General features: G+C 44.2%; 1 protein-coding gene across 1 annotated transcript in view; it reads right to left on the bottom strand.

Annotated features, from left to right (window-relative positions):
* Positions 1-22,641, bottom strand: part of KNDC1 (kinase non-catalytic C-lobe domain (KIND) containing 1) — a 120,745-nt gene extending 98,104 nt beyond the window's left edge. The window contains exons 1-3 of the mRNA XM_015426889.1: positions 22,558-22,641; positions 18,618-18,816; positions 9,963-10,021 (exon numbers count right to left, since the gene is read on the bottom strand). Of these exons, the coding sequence (XP_015282375.1) occupies positions 9,963-10,021; positions 18,618-18,816; positions 22,558-22,641 (342 nt within the window). The remainder of the gene's footprint in view (positions 1-9,962; positions 10,022-18,617; positions 18,817-22,557) is intronic.
* Between the last annotated feature and the right edge of the window lie 377 nt (positions 22,642-23,018).

The raw sequence follows: 23,018 nt of genomic DNA, 5'->3' as shown, positions 1-23,018 counted from the left end.
TGGTCCGGCCTTGGAACGGCCGAAGCAGTAATCCGGTCCACTGTTACCCTCACCACGAAGATCAAGTTGAGCGTGTACCCAGCCTGGTGAGTGGGGGTTGTTACATATTGGGAGAATCCCAGCACTTCCATGGACGACACCAGATCTACTGCCTGAGTGGAGGTCGCATCATCAGCATGGACACTGAAATCACCCAAGACAATCAGTCTAGGGTGTTCCAATGCCCAGCCTGCTACGACCTCCATCAGTTGTAAAAGTTGAGATTCATCCAAAGCTTGCTTCCTTTCCAGCATTTGCACCTTTTTCTTGACTTTTTTAGAGTTGGCATCTATTTTCTTTACTTTCTCAACTCTTTGCTCTGTCTTTTTTATAGTTTCAGACAGTTGGAGCTGCTGAGTTGCAAAGTTCTGATTTAGAGTTGTCAGCTGCTGATTGATGTTAGTCATCTGGTCCAGTAGAGAGCGCAAAGAGTCTGACAAAAGTTTAGAGAACCCATTGGTCTCTTCCGGTCGTGGGCTCATGCTCCCCGGTGGTTTCACTTTTGGCTGTTTGTCTCTCTCCGCTTTTTTCCACGCCATTTTTATGGATTGTTTACTTTTGTCAAATCTTGCTAAAGTCTCTGAAATTTGCCCAACGACTATCCACGCTCTGGTAAGGTTCTTAAAACAGATTTCAACACTTTTAATTCCATCCCCCCTTGCTAAATCGCTTTTTAGTTCATGCATATGGGAGGGGGCCCTCCCCCACTCACTTTTCTCGCCGCCCCCTCCCCACTCACTTTTCTCGCCGTTCTCAGGGGCAGAGTTCCCAAGGGAGGGCTTTCTTCTTAAATTACCGGCATTTTGCTTTTACTCGACTTGCTGTTCATTGCTGGTCATAAGACCTTCCTTAAAGTCCATTTAAAAAGCTTGATCTTCAACGCTTGTCCCGGTCAGCGGCTCTAGTTCCATTCGGACACATAGCAGCAGTACCGTCAGGGTGGGAGAGCGCCTCAATTCCCCAGCAATGCGCTGGTAAAGAGGCCACCCTCCAAAAGCCCCATGGCTAGGAGCCTTTTGCAAAGGCTCTGGGGGGTGGCGAACAATCGCCTCCCCTCCTAACCGCTAGTGCGCAGATCGCACCCCTGGGAGGTCCAGGAGGTGCGTCTGCCAGCGTGTCACCATAAACCGGAAGCTCCTGTACATCCATCTTTGACCAAAACCTCACTGTCTACTTCTATTCCTTTCCTGCCTATTTCGCCACTCAATATTTTCTTTTCCATTTCTATCCTCTGTTATCTTTAGCCTGTTCAGTTTTACTTTTCTTCTTTTTATTCAACCTTTCTTTCATTCCCCCCCCCCAACAGCATTACCTGGAAACTAGACTTATTCTGCATTATAGATTCCCACAGCTAGACTCCAGAACTTCAGTTCTACAACAGTTCTCTGCTGTGGATTACAGAGAGTGAGTCGATACAATCAAATTCAATAAACAATTAATTGTATGGCATCCTGATATGGATCAGAGCTCTTGACAGTGCAACCGATTGTGTCCAGTCCAAATTGCTACATAAAGTTTTGGGCTTGCCAAAGTGTGTCCCATATGCAGTTCTTTGCTTAGAAACAGGTCTGAATCTAGTGGAAACCAGAGCATAGCGTATGACATTTAAATACTGGCTACGTCTACATTATAACTCTGACCCAGGGAATCTCATATACCAAATGCTCTCAGAGTCTAACATGTCAAACTGGCTAACATATATTGGGGGGGAAAATAAGGCCATGGGTATATTTTTGGATTCACTGACTATGCTCCCATTAGTGGGTGCATTCCAGTTGATCAAACAGAGGATGTTGGATATTGAGCATCAAGAATTACATAGTCTCGCCAACAAAACCTGCTCTCCTCTGAGCTTCGAGAGACCCCTCACTGTAGGTAGGATGACTTCATATTTATCCTCCCTACAAACACCACAACTACGCAGAGCTTTTCTCTTTAGCCAGATGCAATGCCATGCCATCTGCCATTCTATATGGCAGATTCAATAAGACAGCATATGTAGCTGCAGAGAGCCAACTATTGCCCTTGTGAATCTAGATGTGTCAAGACGGTCTTACATGTTTTGTTGCACTATCACTTTTATGTAAATATACACTCCAAATATCTAAACTATATATTGGCTAACATGATGGGTTTTTCAGATTCCCATAAAGTTTATTTATTTATTTATTTCGGTTTATATACCGCTCTGACCCGAAGGTTTCAGAGCGGTTTACAGGCAGGTTGCAAGTGCAAATTTCAAGTCCCTTACTAAGGCCACATGGTATAGGGGTGGGGGCTGCCAACCGGCACCCAAGTGAGGGTAGCTATTCTTCGGCTCCAGCTTCAGTTTCTCCGGCGGTCCATTTTGGGGTCGGCATTTCTCTGGTGTCAGGGCAGGTCTTCTAGCTTGGAGGCTTCTGGGGCACGGTCCGTATCAGTTCCGGCTCGGCTATATCCACATCCGGCTCCGCCGAGCCTGCAACTTTATGTCCCGCGCTCCTCCGCAACTCTCCACAACTCTCCTTTCGCCTCCACTGGTCGATGTTTCTCTGGCCACCAGGGATCACCACACCGCGCCGTTGTTGCCGCCGCCGCCATTGCTGATGTTCCCACCACAACCTTGGACGGAGGAGGGTGCCCCCTACCCTTCTAAGGGTAGGTACCCATTTATCTACTTGCTTTCCTTTCCTTACAAAATTTTGAATGATTCCTCTGTTGAAGTAACTGAGAAAGTGGCTAAGTTCCTTCAATCCACCATGCTGCTATGCCAAGAAAAATTACAGATGTAACCTATTATTTTATTCAATGTATTTGGAATACAGTGTCCTACTTGAATACTTTTATAATGACTTTGTTCTACTGATATATGCCAATAAAGGCTGACTTGACAATAAACAATGACACAGGATTTGGGTTTTAGTCTTGCAGTATTAAGCATCAACAGCATCCTATAGGACGTTTATGAGATCCTATGAGATGGCAGTCAAAGCCGCGAAGAGACATTTCTACACGGCCACAGTTGCATCTGCTAGCTCACGCCCAGCACAATTATTTCGAACTATTCAGTCATTAATAGAGCTGCCACAGGGCAGGCCAAACTATAGGGAATTGGATACTGGCTGTGAGGCTTTTGCAAGCTATTTCGCAGATAAAGTCCTGCTGCTCTGCCGCGACCTCCCGGCCACAGTTGAGACAGTGAGCGAACTCGAGGCTCCATGCACGTCTTCTGGTTCTACTCTGGATTGTTTCAGTCCACTATTGGTTCAGTCCACTCAGTCTTGAGGAAGTTGACAGATTGCTCTTAACGGTACGCCCAACCATATGCAGCCTTGATCTGTGCCCTTCATGTCTCATAAAAGCTGGTCGTGAGGAGTGGTGAGGTGCCCTCAGGGATATTATCAGCAAGTCCTTTGATGAGGGACTGTTCCCAGGGGCACTCAAGGAAGTGATGGTCCGCCCTCTCCTGAAAAAAGCATCACTGGATCCGGCTGAATTGGCCAACTATCGGCCGGTTTCCAACTTGCCCTATTTGGGCAAAGTACTGGAGAGAGCGTCAGCGATTCAGTTGCAGAGCTTTATGGATGACACTTCCATGCTAGACCCATTCCAGTCTGGCTTCCAGCCTGGTCATGGGATGCAGACGGCACTGGTCGCCCTCACAGATGACCTCTGAAGGCATCTGGATCGAGGCGGCATGGCGGTACTGGTGTTGTTGGATCTGTCAGCAGCATTTGACACCGTTGACCACCAGTTACTGATCCACCGCCTCACCGACACTGAAATTCAAGGGCTTTCCTTGCAATGGCTTATTTCCTTTCTCCAAGGTCGGGGACAGAGGGTGGCGTTAGGGGATCAGACGTCCCAGAGGCACCCGTTGATTTGCAGGGTGCCTCAAGGGGCAGTGCTATCCCTGATGTTGTTTCACATCTACATGCGCCCCCTCGCCCAGATTGCCCGGAGACACAGGCTGGGTTGTCACCAGTACGCTGGTTGTTGGGCGGTCAGTCCGACTGCACCCCATATGACCTGGAGCGGGCGCTTCTGGACGTGGCGGGCTGGCTTAGACCGAATCAATTGAAATTGAATCCAATGAAGACAGAGGTCCTGAGTCGGAGCAGGTTGGGGATAGGTATCCCACTACTGACCTTCAGTGGGGTGCCATTGGTGTTAGAAGGGTTAGGAGTTTAGGACTGCTCCTGGATGCCTCCTTAACAATGGAGGCCCAGGTAGCAGCCACTGCCAAGGCGGCCTTGTACCATCTATGGCTGATTAGACAGTAGGTTTCCTTCCTCGAACGCAATGACCTAGCAACAGTGATCCACACAATGGTCACCTCGAGGTTAGACTACTGCAATGCTCTCTACATGGGGCTGCCCTTGTCTCAGATCCAGAAGCTGCAGCTAGTGCAGAATGCCGTGGCCAGGCTGTTGATGGGTCTCTCTACACAGGACCATATCCAGCCTGTGCTGAGGACGCTGCACTGGCTGCCTATAGTGTACCGGGTTTGGTTCAAGGTGCTGGTTCTAACCTTTAAAGCCCTATATGGTCAGGGATCTGCCTACTTGAGGGACTGCCTTTCCCCATACGTGCCCCAGAAAGCACTGAGGTCAGGGTCACAACATCGCCTGACTCTCCCTGGTCTGAAAGAAGCCAGGCTGACTATTACCATAGCCAGAGCTTTCTCAGTGGTGGCCCCACACTGGTGGAATGAGCTCCCGGAGAACAACAGGGCCCTGCGGGACCTTTTACAGTTCCGCAGGGCCTGTAAAACCGAGCTCTTCCACCAGGCTTTCGATTAGGAGCCGCCACTGATGAATGTGTCCTAGAACATCTTCTGGCCTGGGACCCTGTTGGATGCTATTTCTACCATTGGGCTGATTTGGAATACCGCCATCATCTAATCTGCTGGATGCTGTCTTTATCATTGGGTTGATTTGGAATACTGCCATCATTAGCTTGTCTTTTTTATCTGTTAACTGATGTTGTTTAATCTTGTATTGTATTTTTAATTCTTTTAACTCTGTATTGTTCTATGATATTTTAATCCTGTTAGCCGCCTTGACCCAGCGTGTCCGGCAAGGCGGGATACAAATAGAAACAATAAATAAATAAATAAAAATACCTCCTAAACACCTCTAGAGGCTTTTCCCACTGCTTGCTCTCTGGACTCCCCAAACTTCCTTCTGAGTTTCCATGTTCCACAGTACATTAGGAATATCTAGATCAGAAGTGTCAAACTCATTGGTTACGAGGGCCAGATCTGACAGCAATGTCATTTTGTCGGGCCCGGCCCTGTGTGCCATAAAACATAATGCCAGGTACTGGCAGGGCTTTTTTCCTAGAAGAAAGCGCCAGAACAGTGTTCTGGAACCTCTTCGACAAAATTCTTTTAAGAACGTTTAAAGGTTCATGAGTTTTCAGTATACAGATTGAAAACTTCATTTCCCTCTTGAGAGTTCCAGCACCTCCCCCCAAAAAAAGCCCTGGGTACCAGAGATATAAACTGTATAAAGGATAGCATCTCATAAGCTCCGAGTTGATGTATCCTTACTGCAAGGCCCCTTGGGCTGGGAGGGGTAGAGAGGAAAACCCACATGGGCGGACTGGAGAATAAGCGGTACAGCACTGGGCAGACACTCCCACACTGCTCGACTGCTATAGATGAGGTTGTTGAAGCCATGCTGAATCCCCAATCAGAGTGACTGCACCCACTCCCCTCCCAGAACAGTCTTTTGTTTCCTCCCTTGCACCAGTTGCTCGTGGACAGCACAAGAGCCCTGGATGGGTTCTGGCCCCTGGGCCTTATGTTTGACACCCCGATCGAGATTATTTGTCTTTAGAATGCAGAGGATCCATCCACACTCCCATCGGCATTACACCCATTTCCACCAGGTTCTGTGCTATTCCACAATTTTGGGGCTATGCTGCTATGCCTCCTTTGACAAAGGAAGTTGTTGCCAGCATAGCAGTACTGCCCATGTTGATAAACTGGCAAGACACCAGGGTTGACTAAGGACAGCAACAAAAAGGCCAGATTGTGTGGCTTTTATCTGCCCATGAGATGGCCCATATATATGATAACAGACTTATAACTGAGATAAACACCACACAGGGTACACAGTTAATCACTTTAAAGACGAGTTTTTATTTCTTTCTTTAGATATATAAATGACAATCAGATTAAATGTCACCAAAAGAGCAGATGATCCCTGCTGAGTAAATAAAACAAAAAATAATCAAAGTATATGCTCATATATTTCATTGAGCATCCACTGAAGTGAGACAGAATTAGGTTTTAATGTCAATGCAAAGCAAGCTTCCTGACAAGTGAGCCCAGAGGGGCTTCTGTACTGACTGTTTTGAAATGGTAGTGAAGGCTACTGTTTAAGAGTCAAACAACATGATGAACTTTGTGTTTATACTAAAGGCTCAGAAAAGAGCACAATTCATTTTCTCAGTTCTGGTGTCAGGCATGGAAGACCGTGGAGTTCTCTTAACTAGCTCTCTGTTGAGGCATTCATCAATTTAGAAAATATGTACCATCAATTATTTTTTTTAAAAAATCTCTAAGATATTTTGATTATGTGAGGATAAGTTACGTTCACTGTAATGACTGAACAAACACTTCCAATGCACAAACACTTCCAATACACATTTCTTGCAAGAAATAAAACAAAACATGATTCCTCAAGCTGACCATGGAGTCAGGCTCAGTCTGCTATGAATTTCTCTTCCATTGCTCATCCTCCTGCCAACTGCCTCATCCACATTCATAAAAGCAGCTATTGTTTTAGTCAGCATAAACATCACAGACTGCACTTCGGTTGAGGTACCATTAAGCTTGTTTTGTCCTTTGCTGCTTGAAGTATTCTGTTCACTGAAGCTGGCGCAGGCAATAGTGCTAGATCAATGCGCATCTGCAGCAGCCATCACCGCAGAACGATTGTTCACAACGGGGCTATCGGAAGCAGCTCCGTTGATCCTCTGCCACTGTGACACTGCCACCACGACTGGGAAAAATTTCTTCCCAGCACAGTGATGCTGATGGCTGGTGCTGTGTCAGTAATGACTCTAAAGTCAGGTCCAGCTGCTAACATAATGGTGCCAATTGGAGCGCTGTGCAACTGAAGGAACACTTGCGCCAGATCCTCAGTATACTAATAATGAATGCATGCTTTAAGGATGGAACCACTGGGAGCAAATCTAATTAAGGGTCGTTTCACAAACTCATTCAAAAAAATAAAAGGTATCTTCCATGCTTGGTGAGGCAAAGAGCAGATGAGGGCATTGCATTGCCTCCACAGTCTGCCTGCAGGTATAAACAAACCATTCTTTTAAAAGGCAAAGGATTACTTAAATCCAGCCTATGTGATTACACATGTGTCTGTCATCCACATCACACATTATGCCATGCATCTGAAGGCAGAACACCAGTTATACTATTCGGACAGAATCTAATGAATGAGTTGTTGTTGTTCAGTCGCACAGTCAAGTCCAACTCTTCGCGACCCCATGGACCAGATCCCGCCAGGCCCCCCTGTCTTCCGCTGTCCTCTGAAGTTGGCTCAATTTCATGTTCGTTGCGTCGATGACACTGTCCAATGAATGAGTAAGTAACCCTAAATACATGGAACACACTCCCACATGGAACTGTTCCACCATCAGGAAGCAACATTGGGATTGGATGGCAGAAAGTAAAGAAATGATAGAGGAGGTGCTGCACTTTTTCCAATATTTTGCTTTTGTTACAAAGTGTCCCCTCCCCAACACGTCCACCATGCCTGACATTCTGAATGCAAGCTTTCTCTCAATAAGAAAATGGGCAGCAGGAGTAAGGCTAATACTACTTTGGCTCTGAAGCTACTTACCTCTTTGCAGAATTGTGAAGACTAATTTTGTGCATATTCAACAATAGGTAAACAGTAATATTTTCACTATAAGAATAGGACGTACCAAGGTGTGCTGACAGAACAGGCAGGAAAGAACAATTTTGCCCCATTCCCCTTCTCAGGGCAGCCCACAGATGCTCACGGGCTATTACTCCATGTGGGACCCACAACCCCAGATATCAACTTTCCCAGGGTGGAAAGGTGCGCTGAGAGAAGGCGAATCATAGAAAGTGTGGAAGATTTATGACCTCTGAGCAAGAAGATAGGTGGATCCAACACATATGTAAACGTTTATCTCAATGGATGCAGTGTTTCTATTTTACTATTCATTTTACTGCAGCACCTAAATAATGCCAGCCCCATACAACCAAGTAACTTCTTTCCAGAGTTGGTTTTGTTATCCTACCTACCTAAAGTAGCTACACATAATACTGGAGCTGTATCTAAGTCTTTTGACATGAAATTTCCCTCTAACTGAGGCAAAACTATACAAGGTATGGGTGTTTTGCTTAGCGTTCCAATGTTGTGACAGTGCGAGGGGAACCTACCAACATTCCACAAACATAGAACATCTAAGTTCTATACTCATTACATTGAGAAGCATTGGTAAAGTGTCATGTGTTCTTGGAGTAGGAGAAAGGGAAGATCTGTCAACCTGGAACATTCTAACCCCAACCTGCTCTGCTGTGCTTTCAAGGACAAACAGGCAAAATGGGGGAACCAGGCAACCAATCTTTCCTGGCAGGAGAGAATGGGGTAAGATGGTACTTGCTGCATTCAACCCAAAAGAAAAAAAAAAACAGTTGGCACAATGTACAGAAAACAATGTTATCTATACAAGCAGCAAATAAGTTGTCTAATATGCAAAATCTGGCATAAATCTGGACAGCCTATCTATGCCTCCTTCCCCAACTTTTTAAGCTATTTACCAGCATCAGGTAAATCCCAACTGGTAGTGTATGTTAATGTACCTTATAGGCTGGCAAGATTTGTGAACCTGAGATATAGCAGCCCCATTTAAAAAGTCAGAGAGGTTTCATAGACAAATCTTTCATTTTAGTAAGATTCATAGTCTTCCCCCATTAAAAAAAAAACTCTTTGGAAAAAATCCTTACAAATGAATTGAATATCCATATCCTCCTCTTCTACAAAATGAGCTAGATAAGAACAAATGGCATGTGCCAAACCTGGAAGTATAGCTGACTAACTCGCTTTTGCCACCAATAAAGCTGTATGAGAGATTTAATAGAGACTGAGGTAATTGGCCTGTAGGATTCAAAATCTTCAAAGCTAAAAAGAAATATGAAAAAGACATACAGCCTGCTGATCTAAAATACTCAGTTCCTAAGCTTCATTAACACATTTGGGGAAAAGCTGGATAAATTATGAAAGTTTTCATTTTAGAGGCTTCATACAGGCCTGTATGAAAATCGATGTTCATAATCTCATACTGCTAATTAGGCTACTTGGGGTTAATTTATAACAGAAGAAAGAAAACATTCATACTCTGCCTAGGATTTTCAACAGAAATTAGCACAAGAAAACGCTGCAAGAGGGCGACGATATGTCTGATCAGGGAGGCTAATGAATTAGTGTAAACAATTAAGCCCGTAATTTAATTCAACAATGAAGAACATTTGTGAATCACTAGACTATAGAGATCCATTGGTTTGTTCATTAAACTAGAAGATTAAATTGCTGACTATCCCACCCTGAATTATTTTTATAGCCGATAGCAAACAAATTTTATATTTTGCTATAAAGTCCACAGTTAGCCACTGAACGAACAAGTCAGGGCCAATGGAAAACCCCCCATAATTTAGGATGGCCAGTGGGTAGGGCAAACCAAATAGTGATCTCTCCCCCCCCCACTTCTGGATGACCATTGTTATCTCACTTGTACTTTTTTTTAGGATGAAGAACAATAGCCAAAATCCACTGGAAATATCAGACATTTTTACTTTTTGGTTCACACCAAGTATTCAGCATTTTAAATATGTATTTTTTGTTATTACATAGGGTCTGAGTTGTTATAGAAAACTTCATTCTTACCTCAAAAGTGTTACCAGTTACATCAATCTCTGGTGGTACAAAGGCTCCTTCTGGATCATCTTGAAAGAGAGTAAGCAGTGTTATTTTAATTTAAATAACATAGTCTGGAATTGGTTCTATTTTAACAACAAATTTAAAAACCCTTAAGATCTTCAGATGGTTAGTTCAGCTTCTAATAGCTTTGATGAAAACCGGTGTATGCACAGTGGGTAGTCTGTCAGACTAGAACCAGGAAGAAGGACCACATTAATACCTCTCACTCTGGGTGAACTTGGGTTAAGGATGCCAAGCACTGTCTGGCAACCAGCAGGAGATGGAGGGGGGCTGGCATCCCCAGAGGAGTGATGTCACTGTGCCAGGGGTGCCACTTTAGCATTCGCCTAAAACTCTATGCTTCTGCCATAGCGTTTTGGTTGAAAGCTAGAATGACACCCAGCATTATGCTATTACTTCCAGGTCATGCCAGAAGTGACATCAATGTACCGGGGATGTCAACTGTACCCTCGCCCCCACTGGGAAGATGGCAATCATAGCTTAAGGCTGCTCACTCTCTCTCAGCCTAGCCTACCTCTCAGAATTGCTGTGGAGATAAAAAGGAAGAGAAGAAAATTATGTACACCATCCTAAGATCCTTGGAAGAAGGACAGAGCAAAGTAGATATTTGGGGATATAAGTCTGGAGCATAATATTTCCTTTCAATATATGATGTTAGTGCATTCTGTAAAGGCTCACCAAAAATTCTATTTAGGGAATTACTGTTACCTCAATAAAAGGGCATAAAGTTATCATGAGACAAAGCAAGACACATAATACTTAATCCTTGTCATCCTCAGCCTTGTTGAATGCTGAAAGCTATCAATCTATTTCAAGGCTACAGGAGGGAGGTGACAAAAATACCTTCTCACAAATTCCTACCCAAATCTTCAGATTCCAAGTCTGATTCTGCCTGGAAGATTCTCTCTTGCACAGGCTACCATTCATTTATTTCCATCATAAAGGGACGGAAGGAAGGAACATAAGTGGAAGAACACCAAGGCCTCCACCTGATTGCCACATGTGCAGTTCTAGAGATAAAATATGATCATATTTGACCCTGTAAGTATCACTGCAAATAAATGTTTGACTGACTACTGATATCTGGTCTGCCAACCATATTCTCATAATACAAAGACTAAATTCTAAATGTAAACTTGGGCCAATTGAGGCAGAATTAATTGATGGAATTCACCAAAATGCTGTTTTTAGCTTTAAGGCCCTAAATGGGTTGGGGTCAGGGTACTTCAAGGACCATCTTCTCCAGCACTCCGCAGCCCACCAGTTAAGATCCTCTTACCAAGCCTATGCTTTCTGTGCACCTACCTGCAGAGGTTAGACAGGTGACAACTGGCAAACAGAGACAAGGCTTCTCCCAGTGGTGGCACCTCATCCTTTGTGGTTTACTGGGCACCTATTTTACTGTCTTCTGGGAGCCAGGTCAAACCTGGCTCAACTTTTTTAAAAATAATGTTATTTTCCTCCATTTCTCTTTTAACTGAAAGGCTTCACTTCCTTTAAGATGTTCTATAGTCTTCCTGAGCTACTTTTGGGTATCATTACAGGCTGCTTAATGTTGTTTTAATGCTGTTTTAGTAGTGAAAACTGATACTAAAATGTTAGTCATCTGAATAGGCTTAGTATGCCCTCTGTGCTCTTGACCAATGGAGTCAGTCCAGAAAGTACTCCCTCATTCTAAGTAAGCATTCACTGTCCAGCATAATGATATGATTCTGTTGGCTGAAATAATGTATCTAAGAAGGTGGTGGAAGGGAGAGAAATAACACTGAACCAGCAAAACATTGGACAAACAATGGTAAACATTCAAAATAACAGATATTCACAATAATTTGGAGTAAATATTCAGCAAATATTTTAGCCCACGTCAGCTCTGCTTTAAGCACCAAAGCTTAAATGGACGAACATTATAGCCAGCTGTAGTGCTGTCAAAGCATTGGAATACTACTTTATCAACATATTAAATTTAGTGAAATTGACTTAAATCCAGACTGATCTGTGACCCATTTCAAGCCATCCACTAGACCCAAATACCAGAGCGTTCCTGCATGTAATGCCCACCCACCCCCGGAATGCCCCCCAAATCTCTCCACCAAAGCAACAAGGGGACCTGGCAACCCTATCCATCCATGGAACAATGCAATGAAGATACCTTCATAATATTTTTCAGATATGCACAGTTCTGGGGTTGCCAACCTCCAGGTGATGGATATCTCCCGCTATTACAACTGATCTCCAGGCCATAGAGATCAGTTCACCTGGAGAAAAGGGCAGCTTTGGAAGGTGGACTCTATGACATTACACCCCATTGAAGTCTCTCCCCAAACCCCACCCTCCTTAGACTCCACCCCCCCAAAATCTCCAGGTATTTCCCAGCCCGAAGCTGGCAACCCTAGTTCATAAATCACAGATGAGAACACTGACATGTTAGTAAGAGAATATCAGCACAATGCAATTCACCATAGTGCAATTCACAAATACTTTCCTCTTCTCATTTCAGCAATTACATCAGAGTTAAATGCAACACAAAAAGACACTGTCAATGAACTTCTTGTAATTCTGGTATCATTGTTAAATATATAAAGATTAGATTTTTTTAAAGCATGAAATGAAATGAAATGAAATAACCATTATAAAGGTTGCTAGAGAACTCAAAGGCCGCAGCACTGGAATCATTAGTTCAATTTGTTTAGCATCTTTCTTGCTGACTGGGATCAAAATCTCTAGCCAATCCCTTTCTCTCCCATACAGCAAGACAGCCTTTTCACATCAATGAAACAATATATCCTCCTAGCACAGTCATGTTGAAGATCAGTTTAAGTTTTAGTACTGTTAACATTCCACACCACTTATCAAGAGCAGCATAATTTGTCAGTCTTTTTTCTTGCATATAAAAATAACCAGAGCTATACACAAGATGGAAACTTATAACAGACAACTTATATGAAAACAGCAGTCAGGCCTGGTTAAACTGATTTATAAATAAGGCCACGTGGTTCAAGTCATGTGGGAAACAGGGCATACAGAACCCTAGTAACTGAAAAATGGAGGAACTCTAGTTATGTGTAAGACTTCTTCAAAGTTTTGGTCTTAGATGTCAATAGGGTGCCACAAACAGGACTGAAGGTATTGAGAAGTATGCCCCTCCAATTAATTCGGCAATGACAAACTTAAAGAGATTGAAGGGGAAAGAAACCTAGGGAAACCAAGGCTTATTTTATAACCTACTAGCAGTAAAGCCCGTTGTGAAAGCAATACAACGAGATCTAGAAAGAGGCTCTGGGGCAGTGCTCTGGCTTTGGGCAAACAGTGTCAATTTGCTGTGGTGACCTCAGCAGGGTATAATGACAGAGTCCACTGTTTTCTCCAGAGGAACTGATCTCTGCTACCTGAAGAGCAGTTGTAATTGTGAGTGATCTGTAGCCCTCACCTGGAGATTGGCAGCAATTGTTACCCAGGACAAAGTGGCTGGTTTGGAGGGTGTAGTCTATGGCATTCTACCTGTCTGAGGTCCCACCCCTCTGCAAACCCCACCCTCTCCAGGCTCCACCCCTCAAATCCCCAGGAATTTGTCAGCATGTAGTTGGCAACCCCATCTCCTTCCCAGCTAACCATCAACCTACCATTATCTGCCCCTTTGACTTCAGCTGACTTCTGCCCTCCCTTCTGCAGAACAGTTGTAATTCTGAGTGCTCTCCAGCCCTCACCTGGAGATTGGCAACAATGGTTCCCTACGTGGGACTGACTGGATTGGAGGGTGGAGTCTATGGCAGTGTACCTGTCTGAGGTCCCACCCCTCCTCAAACCTCACCCTCTTCAGGCTCCATCCCTCAAATCTCCAGGAATTTCCCATCTGGAGTTGGCAACCCTATCAGGACTGGCCCCCACCACCCCCACTCCAGGACCGGAGACAGGAGGCAGAAGCCTCCGGTCGCCCACTCCCTTCCCCTCCCCCACCACCCACTCCCAACAGGCACTGAGGGGAATGTAGGGTTGCCAGCTCTAAGGAGGGAAATACCTGGAGGTTTGGGGGGTGGATTCTGTAGAGGGCAGCATTGGGCGGGGGGGGGCGGAAGGACTCAGCAGGTATAATGTCATAGGGTCTACCCTCCAAAGCATCCATTTTCTCCAGGGGAACTGATCTCTGTCATCTGGAGATCAATTGTAGCAGTGGGAGATCTCCAGGTCCCACCTGGAGATTGGCAACCCTAGGGGGAAGTCAGCTGCACAGCAGGGGGTTGAAGAGAATGGTTTGATGGCTGCTGGGCCAAGATTGGCAACAATAGTTCCCCAGGAGCCCCATCGTAAATGCACCAAACAATTCCTCAAGATTTTCCAAAACACTACTCTGTTTTGGGCTCCTGGGGAACTTTGAAGTAGCACCAAAGCTTTAAGATCTCTCCAGCTGTCACCTGGAGACTGGCAACAGCTTGTCTGGAGTGTGGGCAGTATGGCATTGTATCTGTCTGAGGTCCCCCTCTTCCTCCTCCTCCTCAGACCCCACCCTCAACAGGCTTCATCCCTAAAATATCCTGGAAGTTTCCAACCTGGAGTTGGCAACCCTATGTCCTTTCCTGGCAACCATCAGCCAACCTTAATCTGCCTGTCTGTCTTGTTTTACACACACACCCCACAGCCTCTGCCTAGGGAAAGGGCAGCTGACATCATTCTCCTCTCCCCTATGAGGTATGTTATGCAACTGAAAATTCCAACTGCCTTGCCGGGGGGGGTGAGTTTGAGGTGTGGAATGGAGTGAAGTCCAATCAGCTTCCACATGCAAATGACCTTGGAACGCTGGGCGGGACTGCATAAAGCAGCCAGTCAACCCAGCCAGTGTCTTCTGAGTGGCAGTTCTTCCGGCCTAACACTAAAGGGGCCAAATTTAGAACGTTGCTATTCAATTATTATAAGGGAGAGATGGGCTAACCCTTAGCTATGTCTGAGTTCCGACCAACCACGTACAGCAATTTGAAACTATCCCCATGCACAGCTGTAGGAAGAGGAGAGAGAGCATAGTATCTAGACAGCAAATCAAGAATTAGCAAGAAAGCTGTACCCAAACAAATAAGAAAACTGCTGTGAAAAAAAAGATTTAAAAAAAAAATTATCTGAAAAAAGTATTTCCAAATGGGACAAAGCCAGACTGTGTTTTTCACATCAGTCCAGTCTACACAAGAAGACCAGATTATGTATCTACAAAAAATCTCTATCCTGCTCATGAACCTCATTGGCCTTCAATGTGGCTAAATACTCTGAGTAGAATAAAAGGTTGAAAGTCCAGATCCCCTACCACCATCATTACTATCACCCTAAACTATAAGATAAATTTTTGCTGAGTCACTGTTATGACTAGGCTGGTACCACTCCACTCCTGCGGCACCATGGAGAAGCACCTAAAACAGCTCATGGGGGGGCGGGGGAGGGGAATGGCTCATTTTTCTATAAAGCTCTTGCTGTATCAATTGTTCTAAATCCTGGAATATTTAAAGAACTCCTCAGATTATTTTAATAGCAAGTTAACACTTTAATCAATTGGCTTCACCAGTTAATCAATTAAAGCTTACAGCCTAATTATCATCTCGCAACTGGCAGTAAAATTATGCATCTGCTACAGGAAAACACTCTCAGCTCTTTGAACTACAAATGAAATATTCAGAAGTCGAGAAAACACATAGAGATCACCAAGTAGTTTTTATTTTAAAAAGCTAGCTCTCTTCAAATGTACAACCCCCACTCCTGCATAACATCTAGCAAACTAACATATATATGGAGCTGCGGTGGCTTAAGTGGTTAAGGTGCTGAACTGCAGGCTGTGGAAGGTCAGTAGTTCAGCAGTTCGAGACCCGAGTGTGCCGCATGATGGAGTGAGCTCCCGTCTCTAGTTCCAGCTCCTGCCAACCTAGCAGTTCGAAAGCAAGAAATTGCAAGTAGATAAATAGGTACCGCTTCAGTGGGAAGGTAACAGTGTTCCGTGCGCCTTGGTGTTTAGTCATGCCGGCCACATGACCACGGAAACGTCATCGGACAGCTCTTCGGCTTTGAAACGGAGATGAGCACCACAACCCTAGAGTCAGATTCGACTGGCTTTCGAGCAAGGGAACCTTTACCTTTACTTTACACCTACTGCAGGGACTTTGAGCTGATGCTCAGGGGACAGTGAATCCATATTAAGGCCACTAAATCTCATTTTGTAAGCTAGTGGTTGGAACTTACAGATGTTTAATAAACTACAATCCATGGATGTCACTAAATCTAATGTGCTATAACTTGACAGCTATGTATGAAAAATCTACTAGTTTGAGAAATGGTTGTTTCCAGAGGGAGTCACTTTCAAGATTAAAGATAAAAAAGAAAAGATTGACTCTGTTACAAAGGCCAAAAAATTTTTAAAGACTCAGCTGGGAAGATCAGAGGATGAGCAAAAAGAAGAGGTCAGCAAGTCTAATGGCGAGCTGGACTCTGTTTCTTCCGGAGAGGACTCTCTGTCTGAAAAGGGGGCAGCTACCCCAAAAAGTCCTTACAAGATGCGGAAAAGATGGGAAAAAGAGAAGTAAAGGCTGAAGGACTCTGAATTGTGCCTTGGAGAACGATGAAAAGGGATGATTTGGGGGTATTGTCCTTAGACAGTGGAGATGTAAGAATTATAGAAAAGAAAAAGTATTACGAAGGATTGACTCAGTTTATTTTATGCTTAAATGAAGGGAGGTTTTATTGTAACTAAGCTAATGAAGATCTCCTCTCTTGGGTTTTTAGTTAGTAGTGGGTTTCTTTTCTTTATCCTGTATATGTAGTCCCCCTCCCTGTTTTCTGTGATAGTTTTTTGTAGTTTGCAAAATAATAAAAAAATCCCCTCCGGAGGCTTTAAAAAAAGAAAGAAAGAGAAATCTACTAGTTTGTAAGGAAAAAACAAACAAACAGTTACCAGCCCCTGTTTATCTTATTTCCCATTGGGGAACTGAACATACTATTTTTAAAAGAAATATTCTGTACACAAGACGAAATAGTTAATATTCGCAAGGCTAATATAGTTCCATAAGACGGGAAGAAATGTGTCTCACCCCCTACCCCAGTAGAGCCCATACAACCAATGTTCCCTCTAAACTGTGGAGTCTTGTGAGCAAAAATTCTACGTTGTGAGCTACTGGCATTAAAGTTGTGAGTGAGCAATTTGGCTACTGCATACATTAGTTTGCTCTGGAGCCATCCTTCCTGAGCTATGGCAAAAATGTGTGAGCCGGAGGCTAAAAAACTGAGCTAGCTCACACTAACTCAGCTTAGAGGGAACACTGCATACAACTGTATCAACCTGCTGCCTAAGGCCTCAGAAGGTAAGAAGGGGGTACTTATGTTTGTCCTCATCTCCTTCCTCCTTGGATTCTCACTCTTATATGCAGTTGTCCATGTCACTACTATTGCACACATTCCATCCCATTCATACTTGTACATGAACCAAAGTTGCTGTTGATCTATTTTATCTAGAATCTCAGTTCCTGGACTGATTAGCATTTGAGGCTGTACCAACACGATGGTCATGGTCCTCTTCCCCCAAGCTGTTGGCTGGGGAGATATGATCAGCTGCCAACTCCATGCAAGGCTGCTGTTTCCTCCGAAACTCTCCTGCTTCACCCTCTATTGCAACAGGAATACTGTTCCTGCATCCTGCGGTCAAAATAAATTGGAAGAACCCTTCCCCATTCCTATTTTCTCTCTTAACCTAACTCTCCATTCTTAGCTCATACCACACCAATAAATGCAGACCATGCATCCACCAGCACTTTTTCAGGTGCCACCCCAGTGTTTATAGACAGTGGATGGGGCTTTTGCCCAGCAGGGTTTTTGATTGGCCACTGGAAAGCTGATTGCCTTCACAGATTAAAATAACATTGTTTCTAAGGCAGCTGCCACTCATCTTGCCCCCTGCACTTGGGTTTCCTTTGTCTGTGTTTGGCTCTGCTTCCTGCAGCAGCCATTCTGTGGTTGTGCCCAGTATTCTGTATCATAATTACAAAGATGCCCACAGGCTGAAGTAGGTCATAAATAAGCCATACCCCAGAGGTACCTATGAGTCAGCTACCAATGTCCTCAAATATCATTCAAATCTTTTAAAATGATCTCTATCTTTCCCATACCTACTTGTGGGATAATTTCTGCTGACTTGGAGGGGTCACTTCTGGAAGAAGATTCAAGATTTAAAAAATAAAAAATAAAATCCAGCAGCTTTATCAAAATCTATCACATCCTTTCACAGCTGTCAAATTTCTTTATATTTAAGGCACATTCAGACAAGTGTATGACAGCTTTCACAGAGCATATCCTCTGGAAGATGCTGGCTAGACCACAGAATTGAATCCAAAAACTTATTAAATTTGAGCTAGAAATCTTTGTTCAATATTGTAACAACTAAATGAGCACACAGTGTTAGTAGATCTAACCTAATTTAGTTCTGCACAGGACAACATTCATCCTTGCATCAAGAAATTATGGTTTCCAATCTAATTAAAATCCATGTACAAGTCTGATGGAGAGAATATAATGTTTCACTACATCCCCTCAGCATGAGTTTTTGTATGTTTCAACAAATTGCCTAGAAGCATAAATACTTACCACTGATCTGTTCCATGAAGCATACATTGCCATTGGTGTTAAAAGCCAAAGTGTCAGGAGTAATGCAAAGTGTTTGGAAGATTGCAGAATGGGCAATGTTCTTCACAGACTGGCAGCACTCCAGGCAAATTGCCCAGATATCTTGCTCGGTAAGACAGCCGTCCTGCAGTGACAAAACATCAGCAAGAGACACATTCTCCTGCCAAAACATGAATTCATGAATTACTCCACATTCCACGACATTATTTCTAGCCAACTGTGTCAATTATAATCTTATAGACATAACTCCGACTTATCTCCAGCAATGTCAAGGCCTTCTACGGGCCAAACTAGACATGACAGTATCCACGATCCTGGCCCGTAGATGCCACCACCATTTAAAAAGCAATTTTAAAATGTTGTGAGGGTCCAATCATGATCGGGCCCGCAGCACAGCTGGCTTAGGTGCTCTTGTCCCCTCCCCCCCCCACTTTTTCAAGTGCTGCAATGGCTATCACCCACAGCTGTTTTGGCACTTGAAAAGGTGTGAGTGTGGGGAAAACCAGAGTGCCTCGGGCTGCCATGCTGTGGGCATGATTAGGCCCTCACAGCATTTTAAAATAGCTTTAAAATGGTCAGAGTGATGGATGCTGTCACAGCTAGTTTGACCCTCAAATAACTTATCTTCACACACAGAATCTTTATGGTAGCCTTCCTTTGTCCTACTCTTAGCCCACCTCCGCCTTTGTTCTTTAGTGACCATGGTCTGTGGTGTTCTCTTTTCAGTATTTTCTAGTCGAATCTCCACACTCTAAATGGCACTTCCATCCAGAACGGTTGCTAAGGAAGACTGTCAACAAAATAGCACACAGTTTTGATGGCACAGTTCTCAACAGCAGAGGAAAGTGGCATAGCCCCACCACTTTCTCCCTACCGTGGCAGGTCTAGTTACTAACAGCAAATATATATGGGGGGGGGAGAGAATCACACAAAGCATTACCATTTGATCCCAGGAGGACTATATATATGATTGTATATATGATTGTAACAAAAAAGTGGGACACAGTCAAACAAAACAATTCAAAAAAATATTCACTACCAGGACTCATTATTTTTTTTATTTTTTTTTTGATTTTTTTAAATAAACGAACAAATCATAACGCAAGTCACTATAAATGTTATGCAATAATTATTACACAGGAAATCTAATAAACTGATATAATACAAAATACAGAATAATACAACATTACTCAGATTAAAACTAGCTATACTATACACAAACTAACATAGTCAGCAATACCTAACCAATGAAACTTACCACCGAATACACCAGCCATAAACTATACAGACCACCCATTGGAGAAACAGTAAACAGAATTCAAGGATTTCAGGTTTTTGGTCAGGACCAATGTTCCCTCTAAGCTGTGGAGTCTTGTGAGCAAAAATTCTACTTCGTGAGCTACTGGCATTAAAGTTGTGAGTGAGCGAGTTGGCGCCAGCATACATTACTTTGCTCTGGAGCCCTCCTTCCTGAGCTAAGACAAAAATGTGTGAGCCAGAGGCTAAAAAACTGTGAGCTAGCTCACACTAACTCAGCTTAGAGGGAACACTGGTCAGGACTCATTCTTGACTAATATTAATGCCATGACAATATGGCTAAAGTAACTCTTGTTTAACCTATTCTCAGCACTAACCACAATACTCAACAGAAAGTTATTGTTTCAGTGCCTTTTGGCAGCGTACTCCTAGAACACATTGACTTTCTAACAGTGTACTACATGTTTCAACAGAACTTCTAAGTAATATAAGAAGAAGAAGAGTTAGCTGTATACACCACCCTTTCACTACCCGAAAGAGTCCTGGAGTGACTTACAATTGTCCTTCCCTCCTCTTCCCGTAACAGGCACCTTGGGAGGCAGGTGGGGCTGAGAGAGTTCTGGGAGAACTGTGACTGGCCCAAGGTCACCCAACTGGCTTTACGTGGAAGAGTGGGGAATAAAACTGCCCGCTCTTAACCACTACACCAAGCTGGCTCTCTGTTGACCCTGTTCAGAAGACAGGAAAAGGTATAATGAAACTGAGATGAATTGAGATGCAGGGAGTCTCCAGCATGAAGGGGGGAAGGGGAGAAACTGCCAGTTTAGCCACTGGGAAGAAGAAGAAGAAGAAGAAGAGATTGGATTTATACCCCGCCCTTCACTACCCAAAGGTGTCTCAGAGCGGCTTACAAACTCCTTTCCCTTCCCCTCCCCACAACAGACACCCTATGAGGTAGGTGGGGCTGAGAGAGCTCTGACAGAAACTGCACTTTTTCAAGGACAGCTCTTATCAGAACTATGGCTTGCCTAAGGTCATCCAGCCAGGTGCAAGTGGAGGAGTGGGGAATCAAACCCGGTTCTCCCAGATTAGAGTCCACACACTTAACCACTACACCAAACTGGCAAGCAGAAGGATGGTTTTTCTTCTAGACAGATGGAAACACATTTTTAAAGTTTGTTCTTTCTAGTTTGAGTAAATTTTTAGGGCACTATCTAATATGCTAAGCTTATTCCTCTTTACTTTAATAAGGAGTTTGTACTCTTACAGCCAAATCTTATGCTGATAGCAAACTCCCTGTTAAAGGATAAGGCTTTGATTGGAATCAAAATACACATACCTATAAAACATGATTTGCTGGGAGGGGGAGAGTACAAGTTCCCAGCCTGACGAGTTCCTTCTGTTGTACTAGAAGGCCTTACATGAGAAAGAATAGTGGCACTACAGGTACATTTTCAGAATGGCAGTTTCTTTTCTATATGATTTAATCCCAGCATGGATTGCAAACACATGCAAGAATCTAAATGCACTTTAAAATCCCTGAGCCATGCTCGCAGAGAAAAGAGCAGGATATAAGTTGAATAAAATAAATAAATAAATAAGTTAGATGTCCATAATTTTGATGGCTACTAGAATTCCAGCCCAATCCTAAACATGGACATAATCAGTGTCACCAGCTTTTAAATTGCTTCCTTCTAGCTGTCACTTTAATATCAGTTTGCTCTGCAGCAAATACCCGGTGATGTTATTTAACTTTATACCATGAGAAACACCTACTGGCCATTGCCATTCGTTAAATCTCTGCTATAAGGACAGGACATTCTTTTTTCCTGGCCGACTAGCAACCTCATACATAATCTAGCCAAACCAAAAGCACTCGAAAAGCACTCGAAAAAAATAAAAATAAAATCCCATTGACTTGAGCAAAGGAATCACTCGTGCATTAAAATCAAGAGGAAGTTGGTGTGCTTAACTCTGGGACCACATCAGTCTCACTGAGGTTACAATCTAACAACTCTTTCCTGGGAGTTAGCCCCATTGAATAACATGGGACTTACTTCCCAGTATTCCTCCGAGTATGCATAATTAGCAACGCAGGCTCTCTCTACCTGCCTTGCGGTGTGGCTGCACAGGACTGTTCATCTTTCAGTCTCATTATCAGAAGGGCAACTCTACTTCTTTTTTAAAAGTTGTAAGGCAACTAGGATATAAGCTCAAAGAAAATGAACGGAGATCAACCATTGGCGCTGACAATCAGCTGTTAGCCATTTTTCATGCGGTTCATCCCCAACTGTTGGCAAACCTCGAAGAAAGCTGGTTTCTAGGCTGCATTCCATAACACTGCGAGGCTGCCCGCCCAACTCTCTCCCCCGGGACAGGAAGGCGGCCCACTCAGTCCTTGCTAGAGCGCCCCTTTGAACTGCGGTCTGACAGAGCAGCCAGCGCGACACAAACCCAGCAGCAGCCGAGCGAAAGAAGTTTGGGAAGGAGGCGGCCAAGATTAGCCAAGGAAACGGCAAGAATTGCCGAGTTGTGTGGTTGGCGGGAAGAGCAACATTTTGTCTCTCTCTCTCTCTCTCTCCCCCCCCCCCTCCCCTCGTCCCCCAAGAGTCCCTCCCTCTCTCCCTCCCCCCCCCCCCCTCACCTCGTCCTCCAAGAGTGTGGGCAGAGGCTCAAAGTCACAGCACTCTTCCTCCTCCATCACCTGCTCCTCTGCAAAGCCGTCCATCGCTCCTGCTTCCCCCGAAGAAGTGGAGGAATTTCTTCCTTGAGGTGCTAAACGCCCCGTGCCTTGGCGCTCCCTGCTGCGCGGTGCATCCCACCCTGACCCCCCCCCCCCATAGCAACAGACGCTTGACGCCGCGGCTTCTATAACACGGAGCCACCCACACCGCGGCGGCAAACGGGTAAGAGAGGAGCTCCGCCTCTTGCCTCTGATCCTCCTAGGCAGGTCTGCCGTTCCAACCAGGGAAGAAAGTATAGGAGGACAAGTTTCCGCGACGGCGAGGGAGGGAGAATTTTGTTCCACACAGAAAGGCAAGCAGCAGGTCAATCAAGTTCGGTACTTTCAAGTAAGAGTTAACTAATGTGTGCTCTTCTACAAAT

Source organism: Gekko japonicus, unplaced genomic scaffold (genome assembly GCF_001447785.1).
Source record: "Gekko japonicus isolate JY-2015 unplaced genomic scaffold, Gekko_japonicus_V1.1 scaffold35, whole genome shotgun sequence".
NCBI classification, from domain to species: domain Eukaryota; kingdom Metazoa; phylum Chordata; class Lepidosauria; order Squamata; family Gekkonidae; genus Gekko; species Gekko japonicus.
This window is presented reverse-complemented; position numbering and strand designations above follow the sequence as displayed.